General features: G+C 35.3%; 4 protein-coding genes across 9 annotated transcripts; 3 read left to right on the top strand and 1 right to left on the bottom strand.

Moving 5' to 3' along the window:
- Positions 1 to 317: 317 nt before the first annotated feature.
- Positions 318 to 4,011, top strand: LOC107029435 (3-methyl-2-oxobutanoate hydroxymethyltransferase 1, mitochondrial-like). Of its 3 annotated transcripts, none has more exons than XM_027911898.1 (6): positions 318 to 754; positions 930 to 1,112; positions 2,322 to 2,528; positions 2,607 to 2,753; positions 3,289 to 3,342; positions 3,459 to 4,011. In XM_027911898.1, exons 1-6 carry the CDS (start codon positions 512 to 514, stop codon positions 3,678 to 3,680), a joined length of 1,056 nt encoding a protein of 351 aa, XP_027767699.1. In that variant the 5' UTR covers positions 318 to 511; the 3' UTR covers positions 3,681 to 4,011. The 3 variants fall into 3 exon arrangements, with proteins under 3 accessions (XP_027767699.1, XP_015086333.1, XP_015086332.1); XM_015230847.2 differs by having other exon boundaries at positions 319 to 678; positions 854 to 1,112; XM_015230846.2 differs by having other exon boundaries at positions 321 to 626; positions 802 to 1,112.
- Positions 4,012 to 4,238: 227 nt separating this feature from the next.
- LOC107031274 (TATA box-binding protein-associated factor RNA polymerase I subunit B-like) lies at positions 4,239 to 10,106 on the bottom strand. Of its 3 annotated transcripts, XM_015232584.2 has the most exons (6): positions 9,996 to 10,088; positions 8,487 to 8,558; positions 7,115 to 7,574; positions 5,867 to 6,682; positions 5,627 to 5,760; positions 4,239 to 4,903 (listed from the first exon to the last, which is right to left on the bottom strand). In XM_015232584.2, exons 3-6 carry the CDS (start codon positions 7,539 to 7,541, stop codon positions 4,463 to 4,465), a joined length of 1,818 nt encoding a protein of 605 aa, XP_015088070.1. In that variant the 5' UTR covers positions 7,542 to 7,574; positions 8,487 to 8,558; positions 9,996 to 10,088; the 3' UTR covers positions 4,239 to 4,462. The 3 variants fall into 3 exon arrangements, with proteins under 3 accessions (XP_015088070.1, XP_015088071.1, XP_027767698.1); XM_015232585.2 differs by lacking the exon at positions 8,487 to 8,558 and having other exon boundaries at positions 9,996 to 10,106; XM_027911897.1 differs by lacking the exon at positions 9,996 to 10,088 and having other exon boundaries at positions 8,487 to 8,688.
- A 97-nt stretch (positions 10,107 to 10,203) lies between these two features.
- LOC107031273 (probable LRR receptor-like serine/threonine-protein kinase At4g20940) lies at positions 10,204 to 15,765 on the top strand. Its single transcript, XM_015232581.2, has 4 exons — positions 10,204 to 11,952; positions 12,672 to 13,586; positions 13,668 to 14,186; positions 14,975 to 15,765. The coding sequence occupies exons 1-4, from the start codon at positions 11,046 to 11,048 to the stop codon at positions 15,565 to 15,567; spliced, it is 2,934 nt and encodes a 977-aa protein (XP_015088067.1). The 5' UTR covers positions 10,204 to 11,045; the 3' UTR covers positions 15,568 to 15,765.
- Positions 15,766 to 17,838: 2,073 nt separating this feature from the next.
- Positions 17,839 to 19,105, top strand: LOC107029799 (NDR1/HIN1-like protein 13). 2 transcript variants are annotated; one of them, XM_027911699.1, is made up of 2 exons: positions 17,839 to 18,680; positions 18,895 to 19,105. In XM_027911699.1, the coding sequence occupies exons 1-2, from the start codon at positions 17,890 to 17,892 to the stop codon at positions 18,896 to 18,898; spliced, it is 795 nt and encodes a 264-aa protein (XP_027767500.1). In that variant the 5' UTR covers positions 17,839 to 17,889; the 3' UTR covers positions 18,899 to 19,105. The 2 variants fall into 2 exon arrangements, with proteins under 2 accessions (XP_027767500.1, XP_015086729.1); XM_015231243.2 differs by lacking the exon at positions 18,895 to 19,105 and having other exon boundaries at positions 17,839 to 18,751.
- The last annotated feature ends 67 nt before the right edge of the window (positions 19,106 to 19,172 follow it).

Here is a 19,172-nt window from a genome sequence, read left to right as displayed (position 1 = left end):
GACTCACTTTAATGAAAATTCTGATTCCGTTACTATGTGCGACCTGTAACGACCTTTAATAATCATATTTCATTTTTTATCGTACAGTAACTCTACTCTCTAGTCCATATTCTACATTTTTAAATAGTTTTTTCGTTCAAATTACAGGGGTGTGACATTACGTAATGACGAAGAAGAACGATATAGTCTATTCAATCACTATATTTACTAAAATAATACAATTCAAATTATGCCCGGGTGGGAGCGGTTCACGAGAAAATGATGTTGAAAGCGTCATCTCGAATGGGTCATGTAGAACGCACACCCAACGAAAAAAATACGATTTGATTCTCGAAATTCGAACAACAAAAATAGTAGGTATGCTCAAACTCCATTTCTATAAACAACAATTCTTAGTTGGTGTTTGATAGATTTCAGGTCATCTTTGGTTGGCGCAAAGAGGGCGGCTTTCACTGTTTCTTGGGTATATATATCGATTCATTGCTTATCTGAAACACACCCACTAGCGAAAATGGTGTTTTTTGGTTCAATTTCAAGAGGAATTTCATCTTCATTGAGCAAAACTAGGTATACCCATTATAGAAAATTGCGGTTCTTGAGCAATATTCCTGAGAACACAGTGTATGGTGGACCAAAACCCCAAAACCCAAATCAAAGAGTAACCCTAATGACGTTGAGGCAAAAGTATAAGAAGGGTGAAGCGATAACAATGGTGACGGGTTATGATTACCCATCTGGTGTTCATATAGATATGNAGAAAATTGCGGTTCTTGAGCAATATTCCTGAGAACACAGTGTATGGTGGACCAAAACCCCAAATCCCAAATCAAAGAGTAACCCTAATGACGTTGAGGCAAAAGTATAAGAAGGGTGAAGCGATAACAATGGTGACGGGTTATGATTACCCATCTGGTGTTCATATAGATATTGCTGGAATTGATATATGTCTTGTGGGTGATTCTGCATCTATGGTGGTTCATGGACATGATACTACTTTGCCTATTACCATTGATGAGATGCTTGTTCATTGTAGAGCTGTGGCTAGAGGTGCTAAAAGACCTCTTCTTGTTGGTGATCTACCTTTTGGCACTTATGAGTCTAGTACTAAACAGGTAACACTATAATGGAGTACTACTTTTCTGTGCAAGTGTAGTGCTGTGCCCCAGTTTCCATCTCTAGGTTGAGCCAGGGTTAATCTGAATCCCCTTTGTAGAAAACATATATTATGTCAAAAAACATATTTTTATGTGTATGTAGTATGGTATGGTTTCTTTTGAGCTGAGGTTCTACTTGAAACAACCTCTCTGCACTACATTACATTAGGTTAAACTTCATGTATATCCGACTCTACACAGACTGCAGTTATGGGATTTCATTGTTGTTGTTTTTGTACATTGTATGATAGGATATGAAATGAGCTTAAATGAACTTGTTTTGGTCGGAGATAGTAGATGTTGAATATCTTTGGGTTCTTCGGTTATGTATTTCTTTATATTTTGATTACCTTTAGCGAAAATCATTGCTCCAACAAGTAATCATTTGTTGTTCAGTTTGAAGTGAGAATTGTTGCTAGATTGCATCTATGGTATCATTGTGTGTTGTTTAAACTGGTGAGAAATTGGTTAAAGAAAATGAGGAGAAATAAGAGTTCTTTTTGTTCTTAGCAGTCTAGTTCTTGTTAGGTGATGATTTGTTGCTCAAATTTGTCCAAGAATTGAAATATTGGTTGAGCTTTATTATGCCGTTGTTATTTGTGTTAATGTAATTTCTTGTGTCATGTGATGTTACATTGTTACTTATTTGGAATGGTGAGGCATTGGTTAAAGAATGAAAATAGTGGATAATGAAAACCTAAGTTGCTCAGACTCTTTATACTCATTAGGTGATCATTTCTAGCTCAAGTTTCCCAGAATTGATGTTTTTATTGATTTTATGTCTCTCATTTGCATAATTAGTTCTCGTTTCACTTACCATTAACAACTTTATGTTTCTCTGTTGAACATATCACTAGAAATTAGAGCAGATTATACGTATAAAGATATAAGTGTGAGTAATCCTATTTAGGAAGTGAAGGATTTGTCTAAGTTGAGAAACTGCATGAAAACACAGCCTCTGAAAACCAACTTTTGAAGGTATTGCTTTATGTGCTTCATTCAAATGTTTGAGGACGTTCCTAATTGAACTTGCATTTGCATTCGGAGAATGTTGCTTACACATACAATAACCAATTATATGTTGCCTCTTCATATTGGCGTAAGGGATCTTTTCTTGATAAGTTTCAATGGGATGTGAATGGCTTTGGTATGTTGTGTAATGAGCAGGCAGTTGATACAGCTGTAAGAGTTCTAAAGGAAGGAGGAATGGATGCGATTAAGTTGGAAGGTGGGGCACCATCAAGAATTACAGCAGCTAAAGCTATTGTTGAAGCGGGGATTGCTGTAATAGGGCATGTGGGATTAACACCTCAGGCCATCAGTGTTCTTGGTGGATTTAGGCCTCAAGGCAGAAACATTGATAGTGCAGTCAAGGTATACCTATTAAAAGCTGATAGGGTACACATGACGTATACAATCAAGGCTATATACTTGTTTTTATGAACTTCGCAGGTTGTGGAAACTGCCATGGCCTTGCAGGAAGCAGGGTGCTTTTCTGTTGTTTTGGAATGTGTGCCTGCACCTGTTGCTGCAGCAACTACATCTGCTCTTAGTATCCCCACTATTGGAATTGGCGCTGGGCCTTTCTGCAGTGGTCAGGTTGGTTGAAATTCACACTAATTTTTATATGTGCTACTATGTTTAGATACAATATTAGGGCGAAAGCTGAAGTTCTATTATATTTATGTGAAAATGTTGTAAGGGCGTAGATAGAGTTACTTTGTGGTATAATTTGAACTTCTTTCAAAATGGGTTCTTGGACAGTAGTGCTTTTTTGCATAACCTTTTAGTTTTTCTAAAACTCACGGGTTTATACAAAGCTGTTGGATAAATTGTCTGGTGGATCACTGGAAGTAGTTGTGCCATCTATGTTTATCTCACTTGCAATGACAAGTGATCTACCTAGAATGACTTTGCTACTTCATTTCATGTCTCATAACATTAATATGATTATCAACTTATGTGGTCATAATTAGAAGCCACTTATGCACAGGATGACATTCCTACTTCATTTCCTGTCATGTACTTATGATATTAGCATGCTGTGTCAATGTCTTCACTCTCCAGCAGTAGCACAATCATTTGTAATGATAGACAGTTTAAGGTTATGTAATCGCATGTCCTTCTAACGCAGGTGCTAGTTTATCATGATCTTCTTGGGATGATGCAACACCCGCACCATGCCAAGGTTAGTACAACTAAATTTATTTTGAATCCGGAGTCATTCTCTTTTTCTTACTCTTAGCGCCATCTGTATGAACTATATTCCATGTACCAATTAAGAACTGTCTATTCCATTTGCAGGTTACTCCTAAGTTCTGTAAACAGTTTGGACAAGTTGGAGATGTTATCAACAAAGCTCTTCTGGAATACAAGGAAGAAGTAACTAATGGTTCATTTCCTGGCTCTGCTCACAGCCCATATAAGATTGGTGCAGCCGATATGGATGGTTTCTTAAACGAGTTACAGAAGTTGGGCTTCAATGATGCAGCTTCAGCAGCAGCTGCTGCCGCTGAGAAGATCTAGACAAGCTGATTTATCCCCCAGATCGAGAGGACCAGCCATTTTTTAGTATGCTTGGAGACAACAAGTGCTATTATACTGAGCTGTATCTTGCCGTCTTTCGCAGATGGGGGCTTTCGTTTAGTCGATTAAAATTCTAATGTCCAGAACTGGAAACAAGATTAGTGTTCCTTTTAGAGTAGGCCAAAAGAAGATGGTGATGATAGCAACACCATTTCTCTATTTTTGTTTTAGGAAGAAAGCAGTCAGTCTGCAGTGTACATAAGATGAAATGTTGAACCCAATCAATAAAATTTTATTTAGGGAGAAATGTCTTCAGCTATAATGCTGTTAATGGATGTATTCTTACCTTCTTTTTTTGCTTCCCGCTCGGTGTTTGATACATGCATTGGAGTCCGATAAATTCAAATTTCCAGTGGGAAGTCCCACATTAAGAAGTAAATAACTCTCTAACAAAGGTGACTGCACATTCAGGGCTCGGACCTGAAGGATATTCTACTTGAGAATCTCTAGTCTCAGGTCAGTTCCCATAGCAATTGATTCTGTGATTGTTTAGAGATCTCGAATTCAAGTCTTCTGATTAAATTTCGATTTCATATGAGTAATCAACTGGCTTTAGATCACAAGTTCACAACCAATGATGTGATAGTCCCCTTTTGCTAGTGGAAATGATCTCATATGCTCATATTTACAATGATGTTTCTATATACATCTCCTAACAAGAAAATAACATTTGTAATGGACTACAAAACCAAATCTTCCGCGAAGGATGATGAGTTTCTTCTCTAATCGCGACAAAATTCACATGAATCATCAGGAATTCTCTTACGTAAACAAAAACCTATTCTTTTTTCTAGCATATCCAATCGTTTCTCAAATGTCAATACTCCAACATGCATAGTCCTAACATCAACTTGTGCAACCTTAGCACAAGATCGAAGTAATATGTAATAATCAGCATGTACTGCATAAAGATAAGCCCCGTCTTTCTTTCTAGCATACCTGATGTATCCGTCTTTCTTCTTCACATTCTTCCTCGGTGGTATATAAACAAATCGATTCTCTTTCATATCAACTTTCAGCTGTCTTAATGTCGTGTTTGAATCACCATCATCCCTTGATGTTTTGCAGATGCATTTGCATGAATCATCCCTGAAGTTCTCGCTTTCTTTTGGTCTGCTGCTGCATCCATGTCTGGTTTTCCCATCTTCTGATGCTTTGCCAGCCTTATTTTAAAAACGAATTATGATTCAGCTATTAAATATTTAAACAAACAAAGACGAGTATAGGAACCCCCCGCGAAAAACAAATAAGAAAACTAGGTGAATGTTCAACATCCAAACAGGTAAAATAATACTGATGCAGGCAGAGCTAGTTTACAAGTACACTAACCACAAATCATGTTACTTCACCAAAACTCCGTGTTTAGGTTTCTTTAGGTGGTTAAACATTATTTAGTATGTTAACTCAATATCTCACCATTGATTGGGATTATGTAGGTGATGTCTGAAAATGTAAAAGACACGCTTAACAGCTGGTAGCGCCAGAGTCAGTAGGAGCAGGAAAAGACTCGTAAAAAATGGGTTAGTTGGTTGTTTGACCAACGGAAAGCATGGAAGAGAAGTCCATGAAAGAATAAGAATCAGCAACTTTCTAGAGGTATCTTCCTAAACCTTGCCAAAGAAGGCTGAGAAGGTTGGGATGCAAGGTTGTTGTCGCTGAAGCAACTAGTGAAGTAGACAGAGATTTCCGCTTATTTCTCCATGTTGTTGAAGTTGGCCAACAGAGAAAATTTAACAACTTTATGCAGATATATCAGTAAGGAAAGGCGTGGTAATATTTGAAGGTTGTTGATGTGTACAACCAATCCTACCACATATTTACGAGGTTTTACAGATGCGGGTGCAAGATCATATAAATCAACCTTAATCGCGGGGAAACTAAAATACCTTACGACTTTGATAGAAGTTCCAAAGATCTTCTATTAGTTTTTTTTCTTCATGATCGTCGTAAGCAGGTCCTAGTCCAGCAAAAACCACATCTTTGCTGTACCGAAGATATGACTGTAAATCTTTTGAAAATTCTGTCAAACAAGAAAAGAAACATAACTCAAACAAGTAACAATTGGTGCAACTTATAACCCTGTGCTATATCGACATGTATTAAAAAATCAAGTAATGTGCAATTACCATATGTATCGCTGAGTTCATTGTATTTTTCTTCAATAATTTTCAAGAGTTCCACAGCATCAGAATTAGATTTACTCATATCTGATGTACTGTCATGAGGATCCGCATCATGTGAAGCAGAGTCGTCCTCGTCAACAGCACCTCTTGCATTACAACTGAAACCGCGTTCTCCAGCTCCATTCTCAACAGCAGACACTAAATTATTGGAACAAGATGCAATCGATTCCCATTTTCCGTCATTTAGGTCATAAAGAATCCTCATTGTCACAATCAGTATAGACATCACACAAACACGAGAAGGCAGCCTGGAGTCATTATCTGATAAATACAACTCTGGAGGCATAGACCACTCATACACTTGGCATGCCTGAGGAAGAAATTTCTCAACAGGAAGCGATAAATGCTTGAGATAACGGGCAGCTATAGCATGGAAGTTAACTGAAGGCAATTCCAACCCTATTTTCGTGGCGATTGAGGCAGCAAGGGACTCTAATTTTTGTAAGGTGACAGTTCTGATAGGCCTGAACATACGAATGGTACTGATAGGGCAGGACCTTGAAGGAGGTCCTAACTGCTTCTCTATTTCAAGAAAAGCAGCAAAATACGGGAGCTTTCCTTCTAACGTCCACTTCAATATGTCTGTTGGCAAGATCGCTTCCCTTGCCACGTGACAGACAAGAAAAGAGATAGCCAGAGAACAAGGTAACGGAATCATGCTGCTCAAGGATTTATGCCATATGGTTACTGCCCGCTTTCCAAGTGAATTATGAGGTTCTGTTTTCTGGCTGCCAGTCGGCTGCGGAAGTTCTCCTTCCCCTGAAATAAGTACCGGCATTAGGTTCTAAAAGGGAAAGGTGAATATAGAAAGGAAATTTTGCTAGTCAGCCAGAGTATATGATTCAGAAGTTTGTCATAAACAGTATTCTGGATGGTGAAAGGTGACAAAAGATAAGATAGGACAGAACATCTTTTCCTTCATGCTACACTAGAAGAAAATTCATTTTCGTTACACAAGATTACCCATTAGAGACCAAGTAGATATGCTGAATTACTCTTGCATTTTACAAGTAGTGTTTCAAAAGAATGCGAGTGACAACAACCATAGTAGTCGAACGTGCATTGTCAGGCTGAAATTAATTGATACATCTTCAGCTTCTAACTAATGATTGTTAACAAATCCTAGAGAAACAAGAACAGGAAATAACCTGATTTCCATCCTTGTGTATACAAAGATAATCGAAATGATACCTTGAATTTGAGACTCTGATTCATGGATGACATTGTATGCCCACTCATCACTCAACACGTTTTCATGTGCCAAGAGTCTTAACCAAATAGGCCCCGCAAGCCCAACAATCAGCGGGGTTACGTTAAATTTCTCCACCAGAGTCTTGCACTGCATTTGGATCATAGCTTGTAACCCCATAACATACCTCAACCGAATCTCTGAATAATAGTCTGTATAAGTCAAAGAAATTTGATGGCGCTTAAGACGGCGCTGACTAGTAAGGTATATTCCCCCATCTACATTGCATTCATCATCATTATCAACACCCATGTCAATTATGTCATTTGCTTGAGATCTGCAACGAGTGCAATAGAAAAACCCATCACCACCATCTTCAAAGGATAGATTTTCACAAACCTCGCAACGCCTTTGAATCTTCTCTGTCATTCTAATTATTTGTATGAGTCATGATTGAATCGTCTGCATTAAAGCACCAACTATTTAGTCAAGTAACACCAGGTCAAATCAAGGAGGTTAAAATCTTCAACTCATTAAGATTCGATCTTTCTTAAGACACCGGTACTCTATACTGTGAATCTAAAATCAGAAATATTCTCAAGAAACTAAAGAAAAAAAAAAGATCATGCAAACAGATTTATTCCGAAGAAACTAAAAATCTAATATCAGGAAAAAAAAATTTAAACCAAAACTAGTTTTTTTTTTTCCTCTTGACAAAGTTACAATCAACAAATGTAAGGTCGTGTACATCACTCTACCGTCCCCAAACTTCACTGTGGGATTACAGTGTGTACTTCGCAAAGGTGGTGTTCCATTATCACGTGATCTTTTTTTTGGATAATCGAGAAATCCGTCTATGACCCGCCCTTTGGACCAATCATATTGTACTTTTGCTATATTCACATACATTGTCTCCTTTTTCTATATATGGATTCATTGGACTTGAGCCTAGGGTCCTTCGGAAACAACCTCTCTACCTGTACGAGATAGTGATAAAGTCTCCTCCCCAGACTTTACTTGCGGAATTTCACTGATTATGTTGTTATAGTATGCTTCCCACACGAAAACACACTTGTTAAAAATATCCCTATTTCTAACCGACGAAAAACTAAAAAAGCTTAAAAAGTTAAACTTTTACTACTTATTTAGCATCGAACTTGTGATCTATAGGTCAATTACGAAGACAACCTTATCGTTGCTCCAATCTATATGCTTCTATACTCAATAAGGATCAGTTAAACCCTAAATTTTGTTCCTACCAAACATCAATTCTATATGTTAGCAATCACAAAACTAAGTAAAATCTACGCAATTGAAACCTATAGAGAAAATAAAATTCAAATTTCTTAATTACAAAAAAAAAAAAATTGTTACCGGAACGGTGAAGCAAGTAGCAACAGCTCGGACTCAGGCGCTTGATTAAGAAATTCCGGTGGCTGCTCCTCCCTTAATCAAACGTATGTTTTATTTCGAGCCCTCGATACGGAAAAAAAAAACTCGCTAAAAAAGATTTTCTTAATAGTAATTCAAAACAGTTAATGATTCGAGCTCTCGATATTAAAAAAAAAATTTACTACAAAAAATTTTCTTAATATTAATTCAAATTAGTTAATCTTTTCAGCTCTTGATATTAAAAAAGTTTTTCTTAATGCTAATTCGAAATACTTAATCTTAAAAACTAAATTGTAATAATAAATTTAATCACTAAAATTTACTGAAATAGCACTTTTGATCTCTATTTCTTCAAATTTTAGCTTCGTTAATTTTAAATAAGAATAAAAAATATTTAAAATCTATAGTTGAATGTATATTTAATTAATATATGCTAATGATTAGACTGATGAAACAATGATATTATAAATATCGAAAAAGTTCTATTAAATTTATGAAATAAAAACTATACTATAGTACCAAAAATAGAATCAAATTTCAATAAAGTAGAGGTTTTAGTTAAAACTAGAGATGGAACAAGGGCCCATAGCTTTTATGTCTATGTTTGAATGCTAAAAATAATAATAAAAATAGTCTAATAAGATAATTTTCTAGCCCTACATCTTGTTTTATTTTATTAAATTTTTCAATCGATATCGTACAGATTGACTCTAATCTCGAGACTTTTTGATCAAGAATTAAGAATATCAAAGAAAATAGAGAAGAAATTCAAATCGAGAAATACATACCACAAAATTAACTAAAAATTGGTTAAATCTATTTTTAAATCAGTTTTTAATTTTTAAAAGTGTTTGATAAATATAAAAATAATTTGATTAGATAAAAAATGATTTTAAATAAATCAAAAACAAAAATAGATCTCCCTGCTTTTTCTTTATTCGACTTAAAATCATTTTAATTTTTTTTCAACTTTAAAAATATATTTTTAAAGTCAATCCAAACATTATTCTTTTTCTCATTAGATTTTAGCTATTTGCCTAATTTAGGTTTAGAGCTCCAAATTTTAAAATGAATTGAGTAAAAATTAAAATATTTCGAGTCAAAAATATATAAGTACTCCTTATTTATATTAACAAAACTTCGATTACACCTTAGTTTTGTGACCCTACACCAAATATCGAAATGAAGAGTTAAAATTTCCAAAAAGTGAAATTAATATCGAATTGAAATATCGAAAAATTAATATAAAAAATTGAATTAATTTNGATTACACCTTAGTTTTGTGACCCTACACCAAATATCGAAATGAAGAGTTAAAATTTCCAAAAAGTGAAATTAATATCGAATTGAAATATCGAAAAATTAATATAAAAAAATTGAATTAATTCGATTCGATGTCTACCCTCCTAGTAAAGGGGACCATGAAAGTGAAACAAATAAGGTAAAAGAAATATTCCATTGTTGGGAATCAAGAGTAAGTCACCCCATTACCTCATAATTTGTCATCTTCCACAATGGACTCTCCATTGATCTCTGCATAGTTTCTTGATTGGGACCACAATTTGCCCCTTTTTAATGTAAAAAAAAGACTGGCTTTTTTTTGTTTTCAAGAAAAGAAACCTCTCTCTTCTTGTCTTGATATTGTAAAAGAGAATGAAGTCAAAAACTTTTCCAGCTCACTTGTATTTAACACTGTTACACTTACCTAAACTCTACTCTCTTCCCAACCCACAAATTGTTTATAGATGTAGTGTGAAGATGGGATTTGGAAGAACAAAAAAAAAAGTTAATAAAAATGGTGTCTTTATTACTAGTATACTAGTGTCTTTCTCACTTACCTAACCCCCCACCCCTTTTGCTCTGATCTGTTTTTTGCTCTTCAAGAACTTAGCTTTAGATACATTAAAGTTTGGTTTTTTACTTAAAGTTCTGTCCTTTTCATCTTCCTGTTTACAGGACATTCCATTACTGTATCAATTTGTAGTACTTATCATTCTTGAAAGTAGTTAGTCAAAATTGTGTCTAAATGAAAGGTTTTTGGTGGTCTACTGTTTCTTCATTTATGTAAGGGAAGTTGGTTTGACTAAAAAAAAAAGGCCCTTATTGACTTGCTTATGGTATAGAGAAATGTAGGGTCTCTTGTTTTTTGATTTTGATGTATTGGTTATTGGTGAGTGAATTTAATGGTGGCAATTTGCATTTTGGGATATTATTGGTGATTTGGTATTGGTGTTGGACTTCAATGATTTTAGTGGCTGGTGTTGTTGCTGCTTGTTCTTTTATCTAGGTTTATATACTCTCTTAGTTCACTTACATAATTGACTAGTGATGATTGCAGTTTGTGTTTAAAAATTTTGCTAGTGATGATTGTGCAATCCTTAGTCTTTCTACTTGGTGGGGTTTGTCTACTTTCTTGGCCCATTCTGAATTCTTAGCTTGTGAAAATGCTGTATTTTTTTTCCTTTTTAGTTCAGTATTATATGTAACTCTCTGTTAGTGTCACAAGGGTTTTTTTCATTGGGAGGAAAATAAGAGGAGGAAATGCAATCTACCATTTGTTTAGTGCTGCTATTTTTAGTTGAGTTAGCTAAAGGAAGCTTAGATTTGGATGCTCTTTTGGAGTTTAAGAAGGGAGTTTTGAAAGACCCTTCTGGGAAAGTCCTTTCTTCATGGGATTCTAAGTCATTAGGATCAAATGGCTGTTCCCAAAACTGGTACGGTATCGGTTGCAGTGATGGCCATGTCACTTCAATTGAACTAAATGATGTAGGTCTGGTTGGAGTTTTGGATTTTGCAGCTATTAGTGGCCTAAAAATGCTGCAGAATTTGTCTGTTGCAAACAACCAGTTAAGTGGAAAAATTACTGAGGAAGTTGGGTTGATTATGTCATTAGAATTTTTGGATCTTTCCAAGAACATGTTTAGTGGTTCTATACCCTCTAAGCTGACTAGTTTAAAGAACTTAGTATCTCTTAATCTTTCTTTAAATAGTCTCGATGGAATGGTTCCAACTGGTTTTGCTAGTCTTGAGAAATTGAAGTATCTGGATTTGCACTCTAATGCCTTCTCAATTGATATTATGCTTCTTCTGGCCTCATTGAGGGATGTAGAGTATGTAGACCTCAGTAGCAACAAGTTTGTTGGATCACTTGACCTGCAAGTAGGAAATTCGAGCTTCGTCTCGTCAATTCAGTATCTGAACATTAGTCATAATAACCTGGACGGAGAGCTATTTCCTCACGATGGAATGCCATTTTTTGACAGTTTAGAGGTGTTTGATGCAAGTAACAATCAGCTTACTGGTACTATTCCATCCTTCAATTTTGTGGTCTCCCTTCGAATTCTTAGGCTAGGGAACAATCAGTTGTCTGGATCACTCCCCGAAGCTCTTCTAGAGGATAGCTCAATGATTTTATCAGAATTGGACCTAAGCCAGAATCAGCTTGCAGGTGTGTTGATCCTTTCTTTAGTTAATTTGTTTGGTTGAAGTCAATCCAAGTAATCTATGGTTAATTTACTACTACTATTTATGATCTGAGGTTGTAGTCAGTTTGATAACAGATGAATAATCTTTAGATTGCTATCTGCTGGAAAACATGCTTGATTTGGTTGCAATCAAATGTAATGTATAGAAAACAATTCCTGAGCACTTCAGTATTGTGCTCTAGAGGAATGCTGTATAATTCTCTGCGTATGTATAATTATCATTCACATTGTTCCCAATTCTTCCCTAGTTTAGAGGTATTTCATACTTATACTCAACTCTAAGGCAGTTATTGCTGTAAACTTGCATTTTAATTCGTGGAATGTTCCAGAGTCTTTTTGATTTTTTTTTTTTGCTGCATTATTAATTCCATCTCTCCTTGAGCCAAGGGTCTATCGGAAATAAATAGCCTCCCTACCCTCACAAGGTAGGGGTAAGGTTTGCATACATGCTACCCTCTCCAGACTCCACCTATGGGATTATACTGGATTTGTTGTGGTTGTTGTTGTTTGCTGCGTTATAAACAAGCTGCGTAAAGATATTCTTCTTGTGGTTGGAGTTCTGGTGAATTTTAAGTCTTTTGTTGTTCTTTCTAATTATTATATTTAGTTGTTCTTACCACAGGCCTAAACCAAGCTACTTCCTTTCCAGACTATCTCATGAAGCCATTTGCTATTTTGTCAGGTCCCATCGGAGGTATAAGTGCTGTGAATCTCAAGCTTCTAAATTTATCATATAACCAGCTGTCAGGCCCCTTGCCTTTCAAGGTTGGGCGCTGTGCAATCATAGACCTGAGCAACAATCGGCTAACTGGAAATGTTTCCCGGATCCAAGGTTGGGGAAATTATGTTGAAGTTATTGTGTTAAGCTCAAATGCATTGACAGGAACCTTCCCCAACCAAACTTCCCAGTTCTTGAGGCTTACTTTGTTAAAGATTTCAAACAACTCGCTTGAAGGTGTGTTACCAACTATGTTAGGGACATACCTCGAACTTAAAACAATTGATCTTAGTATTAACCAACTTAGTGGTACTCTCCTTCCCAGCCTTTTCAACTCTACCAAATTGACTGATATTAACGTTTCTTTCAACAAATTTACCGGTAGCGTACCTATCATGGCATTTAACTCAGAGAATCTTAGCTTGATTTCTCTAGATGTTTCACATAATGCATTAGCTGGTCCGTTGCCTCCGGGGCTGGACAAGTTCCCGGACATGGTAAATCTGGATCTCTCTGATAACAAATTTGAAGGTGGCCTTCCTAATGATCTCTCAGAGAAATTGGAATTTTTAAATGTGGCTAATAACAATTTTTCTGGACCTGTTCCACAAAATTTATGGAGGTTTCCTGACTCCTCATTCCATCCGGGGAATCCCTTGCTTGTACTTCCAAAGCATGCCGAAGCTCCTTCAGAGGGAGATTCAACTTTAAGCTTGAGAAGTCATGGTTCTCGCATGAAATCTACCATCAGGGCTGCCCTCATTGCTGGGCTGATCTGTGGTGTATCTGTTATAGCTTTGTTGACATTAATAATCTACCGCAAGGCCCATCAGCGAGATGGCGGGGAGGACGATAGTAAAGGAACCAAGGAAAAGAAAGGTATGGAACTATTCTTCTTCTAAATAGACAGGTGATCAGATCAACTGATACTATCATACTAATGCCTTTTCATTTCCACAGGTTTGTCTTTATCTGATATAGAATGTGGACATGACACTAGAGAACACAGCGTGCCAGTATCAACGGTTCAAAATGAGCCATTATCTTCATCTGTATCTGTCATGTCATCTGCCAATCTCTCGCCTTCCAAGGTTCAAGATCAATCCAAAAGCCCAAAATCTCTCAGGGTTTCTTCTCCTGATAAACTGGCTGGAGATTTGCATCTACTAGATAATGCCTTGAAGGTCACTGCTGAAGAATTATCATGTGCTCCTGCCGAAGCTGTGGGCAGAAGTTGTCATGGAACATTGTATAAAGCTACGCTTGGTTCAGGCCATGTACTTGCTATCAAATGGCTTAAGGAAGGGATAGTGAAAGGCAAGAAGGAATTTGCTAGAGAAGCTAAGAAACTGGGGAGTATTAGGCATCCTAATTTAGTTTCTCTACTGGGTTACTACTGGGGTCCCAAGGAGCATGAGCGGCTTCTCATATCGAATTACACCGATGCCCCATGTTTAGCTCTTTATCTTCTTCGAAAAGGTCAGTCTCCCCTTTCTACCTATAGAGTATATCAACTGCATCTATTTCAGTAGCTTTTCTGATTTTTGTTTGGTGCTGAAATCGTGATCCAGTTTTACCAAAGAAAATTAGTAGTACTCCTTCAATGAAATCAAACATAATGGACTGTGAATGAACAACTTTGAATGTGTATATTGATATTGTAGTCGTCTAGATTGCTCATACCTGATATGCTGAAGTTAAATCACCATCTTGCCACTTGATATCCATTTCGGTGCCTCAAGTGTACTGTTCTTCGAAAATATTTTCTAGCTTGCTGGTTGAATATGTATCTGAGACTATTAATACACATTTCACATAGCAACTTTCATGAAATTTATAACTGGTGCTATCTTCCAAAATCTGAACTTTCCAATTCATATATATATTAGAAATGTTAGAATTACAATAGCAGAAAAGATACACACAGTTTTTTTGCTTTCATGATAATACTAAAAGGTAAAACAGTTTTGCCTTAGTTAATTGTGGCTTGATGGTGATAGTGGGAGAGTGAAAAGTCGAAAAGAGGATTCCTCTCTTCTTTCTCTCATTCAAAACTGTGCATGAGAATTTTATCTCACGTGGCTCGTTTTGTATGGATTACTTCGGTTGGGCTTGGTTGATGTCATTTTTATAAGGGCATCGGCATCTCCTGGTGCACTAATTAGAGACTGCTACTTTGTATTCCACTTATTGCATATAGCACTGTACCTTGCTTTCTAGTTTTGAGTGGTGATATGGATGTCGGTTTCATATTTTGATGTATGCAGATGCAGAACGCTGTAAGCTACATCCTTTATCTCTAGATGATCGACTCAAGATCTCTGTAGATGTTGCTCGTTGTCTAAACTACCTTCACCATGAAAGTGCCATACCTCATGGCAACCTGAAATCCACAAATGTACTTATAGACACGTCTAACGTGAATGCCCTACTTACCGACTATAGTCTTCATCGATTGATGACATCTGCTGGAACAGCTGAGCAGGTTCTAAATGCCGGTGTACTTGGTTATCGTCCACCTGAATTCGCGAGTACAAGTAAACCTTGTCCGTCATTGAAAAGTGACGTCTACGCTTTTGGTGTTATCTTGTTGGAACTTTTGACTGGAAGAAGTTCTGCAGAAATTGTTCCTGGGAACTCAGAAGTGCTGGATTTAACCGAATGGGCGAGATTGTTGGCCTTTCAAGACCGTTCAATCGAGTGCTTCGATCCATTCTTACTGGGAAAGCAAAGCAACGACGAAGACATGCATACTATTCTTGATAGCATGCTTCAGGTTGCACTAAGATGCATTTTGCCAGCTGATGAAAGGCCTGATATGAAATCGATTTTCGAGCAACTTTGCTCGATCGCGCGATAACACAAGTTGGAGGGAGAGGTAAATTTGAAATACTATGTAGTTTGTAGATTTGTATGTTAAAAAGTAGATATTTCATTCATGTTCCATTTTTCATTCAATTGTTTTAGAAACAAATTCATTAAGGGTGATGAATGATGTTGTATTCTTCACATTTATTGACAAGAAATAAAATTTTCTTGTATGTCATTCTCATCAAAAGTTATGTTCTTTTTCTCATAATCATGAAGAATATCGCTCCCTCGTGAGCGATTTTGTCTTTTTGGTTTGATAAAAATTACTATGTCGTTTATGCGTTTTGAAGGAAAAAAATTTGTCCTTTTGGCTCCGGACTCTTTTATAATTCATTATTAATGAAGAGAGTAATATTTAACGTTAAGTTAAACTAGATGTTTAAAAAGTTTAATACCATAAAATTATATTTTAAAATTTTCTAATTCTATACTTCAAGAAGTTAAATGATGGACCAATTTAATACATAGGACATCTTCTTTATCAAATTGTTTAGGAAAAAAGGACAAATATACGCCTAAACTATCGTAAATGATATGTAGATATCTTTCATCATACTTTTGGGATATTAGTGCCTCTTCTGTCAAAAAACTAGAGCATATATGCCCTTCACATGAACGGACCACTAAAGAGGGGCACGTGACACAATTTTATCCGTCTATTCAATATTTAGTAAATGTGGGATCGGTGGATAAGATTATGACATATCCGTTAGTATAAATGGTATACATACTCTAGTTTTTGGACGATAAGAATATTAATATCTAAAAAAATATGACAAATGATAATTGTATATCACTTATGATATGATAGTTCAGGATATATTTATCCTTTTTTCCAACTGTTTATTATATATTTTAAATAAGTATTGGCTTATCTGATCTGTTATTTCAATCTCTTGAAATAAATAATAAGAAGATTGAAGTTTAAGGTTTTAATTAAAAAGTGGATTTTAAATATTTTCTTATAGAACTTCAAATATATTCCATGATCAAATATCATTTTTAAATTCAAATTTAAATATCTTGTAAAATATTAATTTATTCATGTCCAACATTTTATTTATTTGATAGATTTTTCTTTTGTTTGTTATTTCATACACTACGTGACAATATTTATTTATGAGAAAATATTAGCTGTCAATATTTAAGAAAGCCTTACTCTTTTGAACATTTCTCCTTATCCTTTAATCACTAATTTTTTTTCACCATATCTGATATTCGATATTTATAGCAAAGTTTATTAATTAAAGTATCAAAAGTTTTATTTTGAGATGAAATATTTCTTTTACTTAAAATGACTTTATTTTCCATATTCAAATTTGAAATTACGATATTAATATATATAATACTTACCATTTCATCAAAATATTGAAAGATTTTTTAATTTAATTTTTTTTTCTTAATTAATTATTTCATGTGTTTCTTGTTTGAATAATTTATATTTTCCTCTCAATTTTAAATAAGCTTTTACTATTTCAATTTATTTCCCTTTCACCAAAACTCCATTTGTTCACCGCTGCACAACAATGATGTAATAAATTCAACACACAAAGTGAGAAATAGTCCAATAATTAATTAATATTGGAAAATTTGAGTTAGTGATTTAATGTCACAAAAAAAAAATTGATTCTTAATATGAAATTAAAATGTGAAAGCTTAATCTAGTAAGATAGAAATGTTAATTTTTAATAAACGAGCGATCATATTATATATGCTTCACAAAGGTTGTAAATTTCTTACGAGTTCTCATAAGTCAATCGCGACTAAGGGTGGATGTTTGGTATTTGATGCGTTATTTTCAAAGTTTGATTTGAATAATCGATAATTATAAATGAATATTAATTACGAACTCTGATTCAGTACAGTAAATCATTTCGATTTGATTCAATAATTCATTTTTTAGCGATTTATATTCATGCTAATTGTAATCACACATATTAATCTCTACATCTGCTTCTAATTTGTGAGACTACTGATCCTAAAAAATAATCCACGATACTGAAATCGAGACACAATCCAAACTTCTACATGAGATTTTTTATTCTTTGCAATGAGCGAAATTCCAACGTAGTGATGTCTCGTAAAGAACTAAAGATAGATATAATTTTATTATTACTCCGAGACTCATCGTTACGAAAAATTAAGAGTGATTACAGTTGTATCCTTCAGAATATTGCGTGTTAAGTGACTAATCACGCGTTTTTTCTTTCAAAATATTTACACGCGCACACGCACTACTATAAATATAAATACAACGCATCACACCTTCACAATACAAACGCCTCCTTGATTTCTGATTTTCTGTTACACTATGGCTGATCGCGTACATCCTCGAGATTCATCGCCGGCGAGTTCACCGATTTCGTCAAACAACTCTGGCGGAGTAGCTACGGGAACTCAGACAAAGCATGTGCTGCCGTCGCCGGGAACTTATGTTGTTCAAGTACCAAAAGATCAAATCTATCGGTATCCTCCACCGGGAAATTCTCGCCGTTACGAAGCTTTGAGAAAACGAAAGCCTCGTCGGAGCTTCTGTTGCCGGTGCGTTTGCTATACTTTCTCTCTCCTTCTAATTCTCATTATCGCACTTGGAATCACTGCTGCTGTTCTCTACCTCGTCTTCCGTCCTGAAGCTCCAAAATACACTATCTCCGAGGTTGCGATTAAGTATTTCAACTTAACTTCGTCGTCTCCGGTATCGCCGGAATTCGACGTTACTATCCGAGCTGAAAATCCTAACAATAAGATCGGAATTTACTACCGGAAAGGAAGCTCCGTCACCGTATTCTACTCCGATGTCCGTCTCACTAACGGCGAGTTGCCGGAGTTCTATCAGCCTACAAATAACATAACTGTTTTTCAGACGCCGCTAAAAGGATCAAACGTCTTGCTTGGTAACGCCGTTAAAACGGCGTTAAGGAATGAACAGAAGAAAGGAAAAGTTCCGTTTAAGGTTAACATTAAAGCGCCCGTTAAAGTTGAAGTTGGCGCCGTTAAGACGTGGGAAATCACCGTTAAGGTTAAGTGTGATATAACGGTGAATACTTTAACGGCCAAATCAAAAATAATTTCTAAAGATTGTAAATATAGCGTTGGGATTTGGTAGTAAATTTAGGATTTTATTTTTTTTTCCTTTTCCTTCTATTGGTAGTAAAAATAGTTTACATAATAAAGTGAAACTTTTATAATATGTGGTGTTATTTCAGGTAGAAAAAGATAACAACGGATAGTTAGCTTAATCAACTTTGAAATGCGTTTAATTATGTAGATACTAATAACNAATTTCTAAAGATTGTAAATATAGCGTTGGGATTTGGTAGTAAATTTAGGATTTTATTTTTTTTCCTTTTCCTTCTATTGGTAGTAAAAATAGTTTACATAATAAAGTGAAATTTTTATAATATGTGGTGTTATTTCAGGTAGAAAAAGATAACAACGGATAGTTAGCTTAATCAACTTTGAGATGCGTTTAATTATGTAGATACTAATAATTCTGATTAGCTTAATCAACTTTGAGATGCGTTTAATTATGTAGATACTAATAATTCTGATTGAAAAAACAATAACTAATACTAGTTGAAATATAAAACTCAC

This window comes from Solanum pennellii, chromosome 9, assembly GCF_001406875.1.
Source record: "Solanum pennellii chromosome 9, SPENNV200".
Lineage (NCBI taxonomy): Eukaryota > Viridiplantae > Streptophyta > Magnoliopsida > Solanales > Solanaceae > Solanum > Solanum pennellii.
The sequence above is the reverse complement of the archived record's forward strand: the minus strand, read 5'-3'. Positions and strand labels throughout refer to the sequence as shown.

What these genes read in the sequence shown, in the direction of transcription:
- LOC107029435 (XM_027911898.1), top strand. Translation starts at nt 512, where the DNA reads ATGGTGTTTTTTGGTTCAATTTCAAGAGGAATTTCATCTTCATTGAGC. An exon ending in ACATTGATAGTGCAGTCAAG is followed by an intron (nt 2,529 to 2,606) that starts GTATACCTATTA and finishes TGAACTTCGCAG; the next exon opens with GTTGTGGAAACTGCCATGGC. An exon ending in GGCCTTTCTGCAGTGGTCAG is followed by an intron (nt 2,754 to 3,288) that starts GTTGGTTGAAAT and finishes CTTCTAACGCAG; the next exon opens with GTGCTAGTTTATCATGATCT.
- LOC107031274 (XM_015232585.2), bottom strand. Translation starts at nt 7,541, where the DNA reads ATGACAGAGAAGATTCAAAGGCGTTGCGAGGTTTGTGAAAATCTATCC. An exon ending in ATCAGAGTCTCAAATTCAAG is followed by an intron (nt 6,683 to 7,114) that starts GTATCATTTCGA and finishes TACTTATTTCAG; the next exon opens with GGGAAGGAGAACTTCCGCAG. An exon ending in TGAACTCAGCGATACATATG is followed by an intron (nt 5,761 to 5,866) that starts GTAATTGCACAT and finishes CTTGTTTGACAG; the next exon opens with AATTTTCAAAAGATTTACAG.
- LOC107031273 (XM_015232581.2), top strand. Translation starts at nt 11,046, where the DNA reads ATGCAATCTACCATTTGTTTAGTGCTGCTATTTTTAGTTGAGTTAGCT. An exon ending in AAGCCAGAATCAGCTTGCAG is followed by an intron (nt 11,953 to 12,671) that starts GTGTGTTGATCC and finishes CTATTTTGTCAG; the next exon opens with GTCCCATCGGAGGTATAAGT. An exon ending in TCTTTATCTTCTTCGAAAAG is followed by an intron (nt 14,187 to 14,974) that starts GTCAGTCTCCCC and finishes TGATGTATGCAG; the next exon opens with ATGCAGAACGCTGTAAGCTA.
- LOC107029799 (XM_027911699.1), top strand. Translation starts at nt 17,890, where the DNA reads ATGGCTGATCGCGTACATCCTCGAGATTCATCGCCGGCGAGTTCACCG.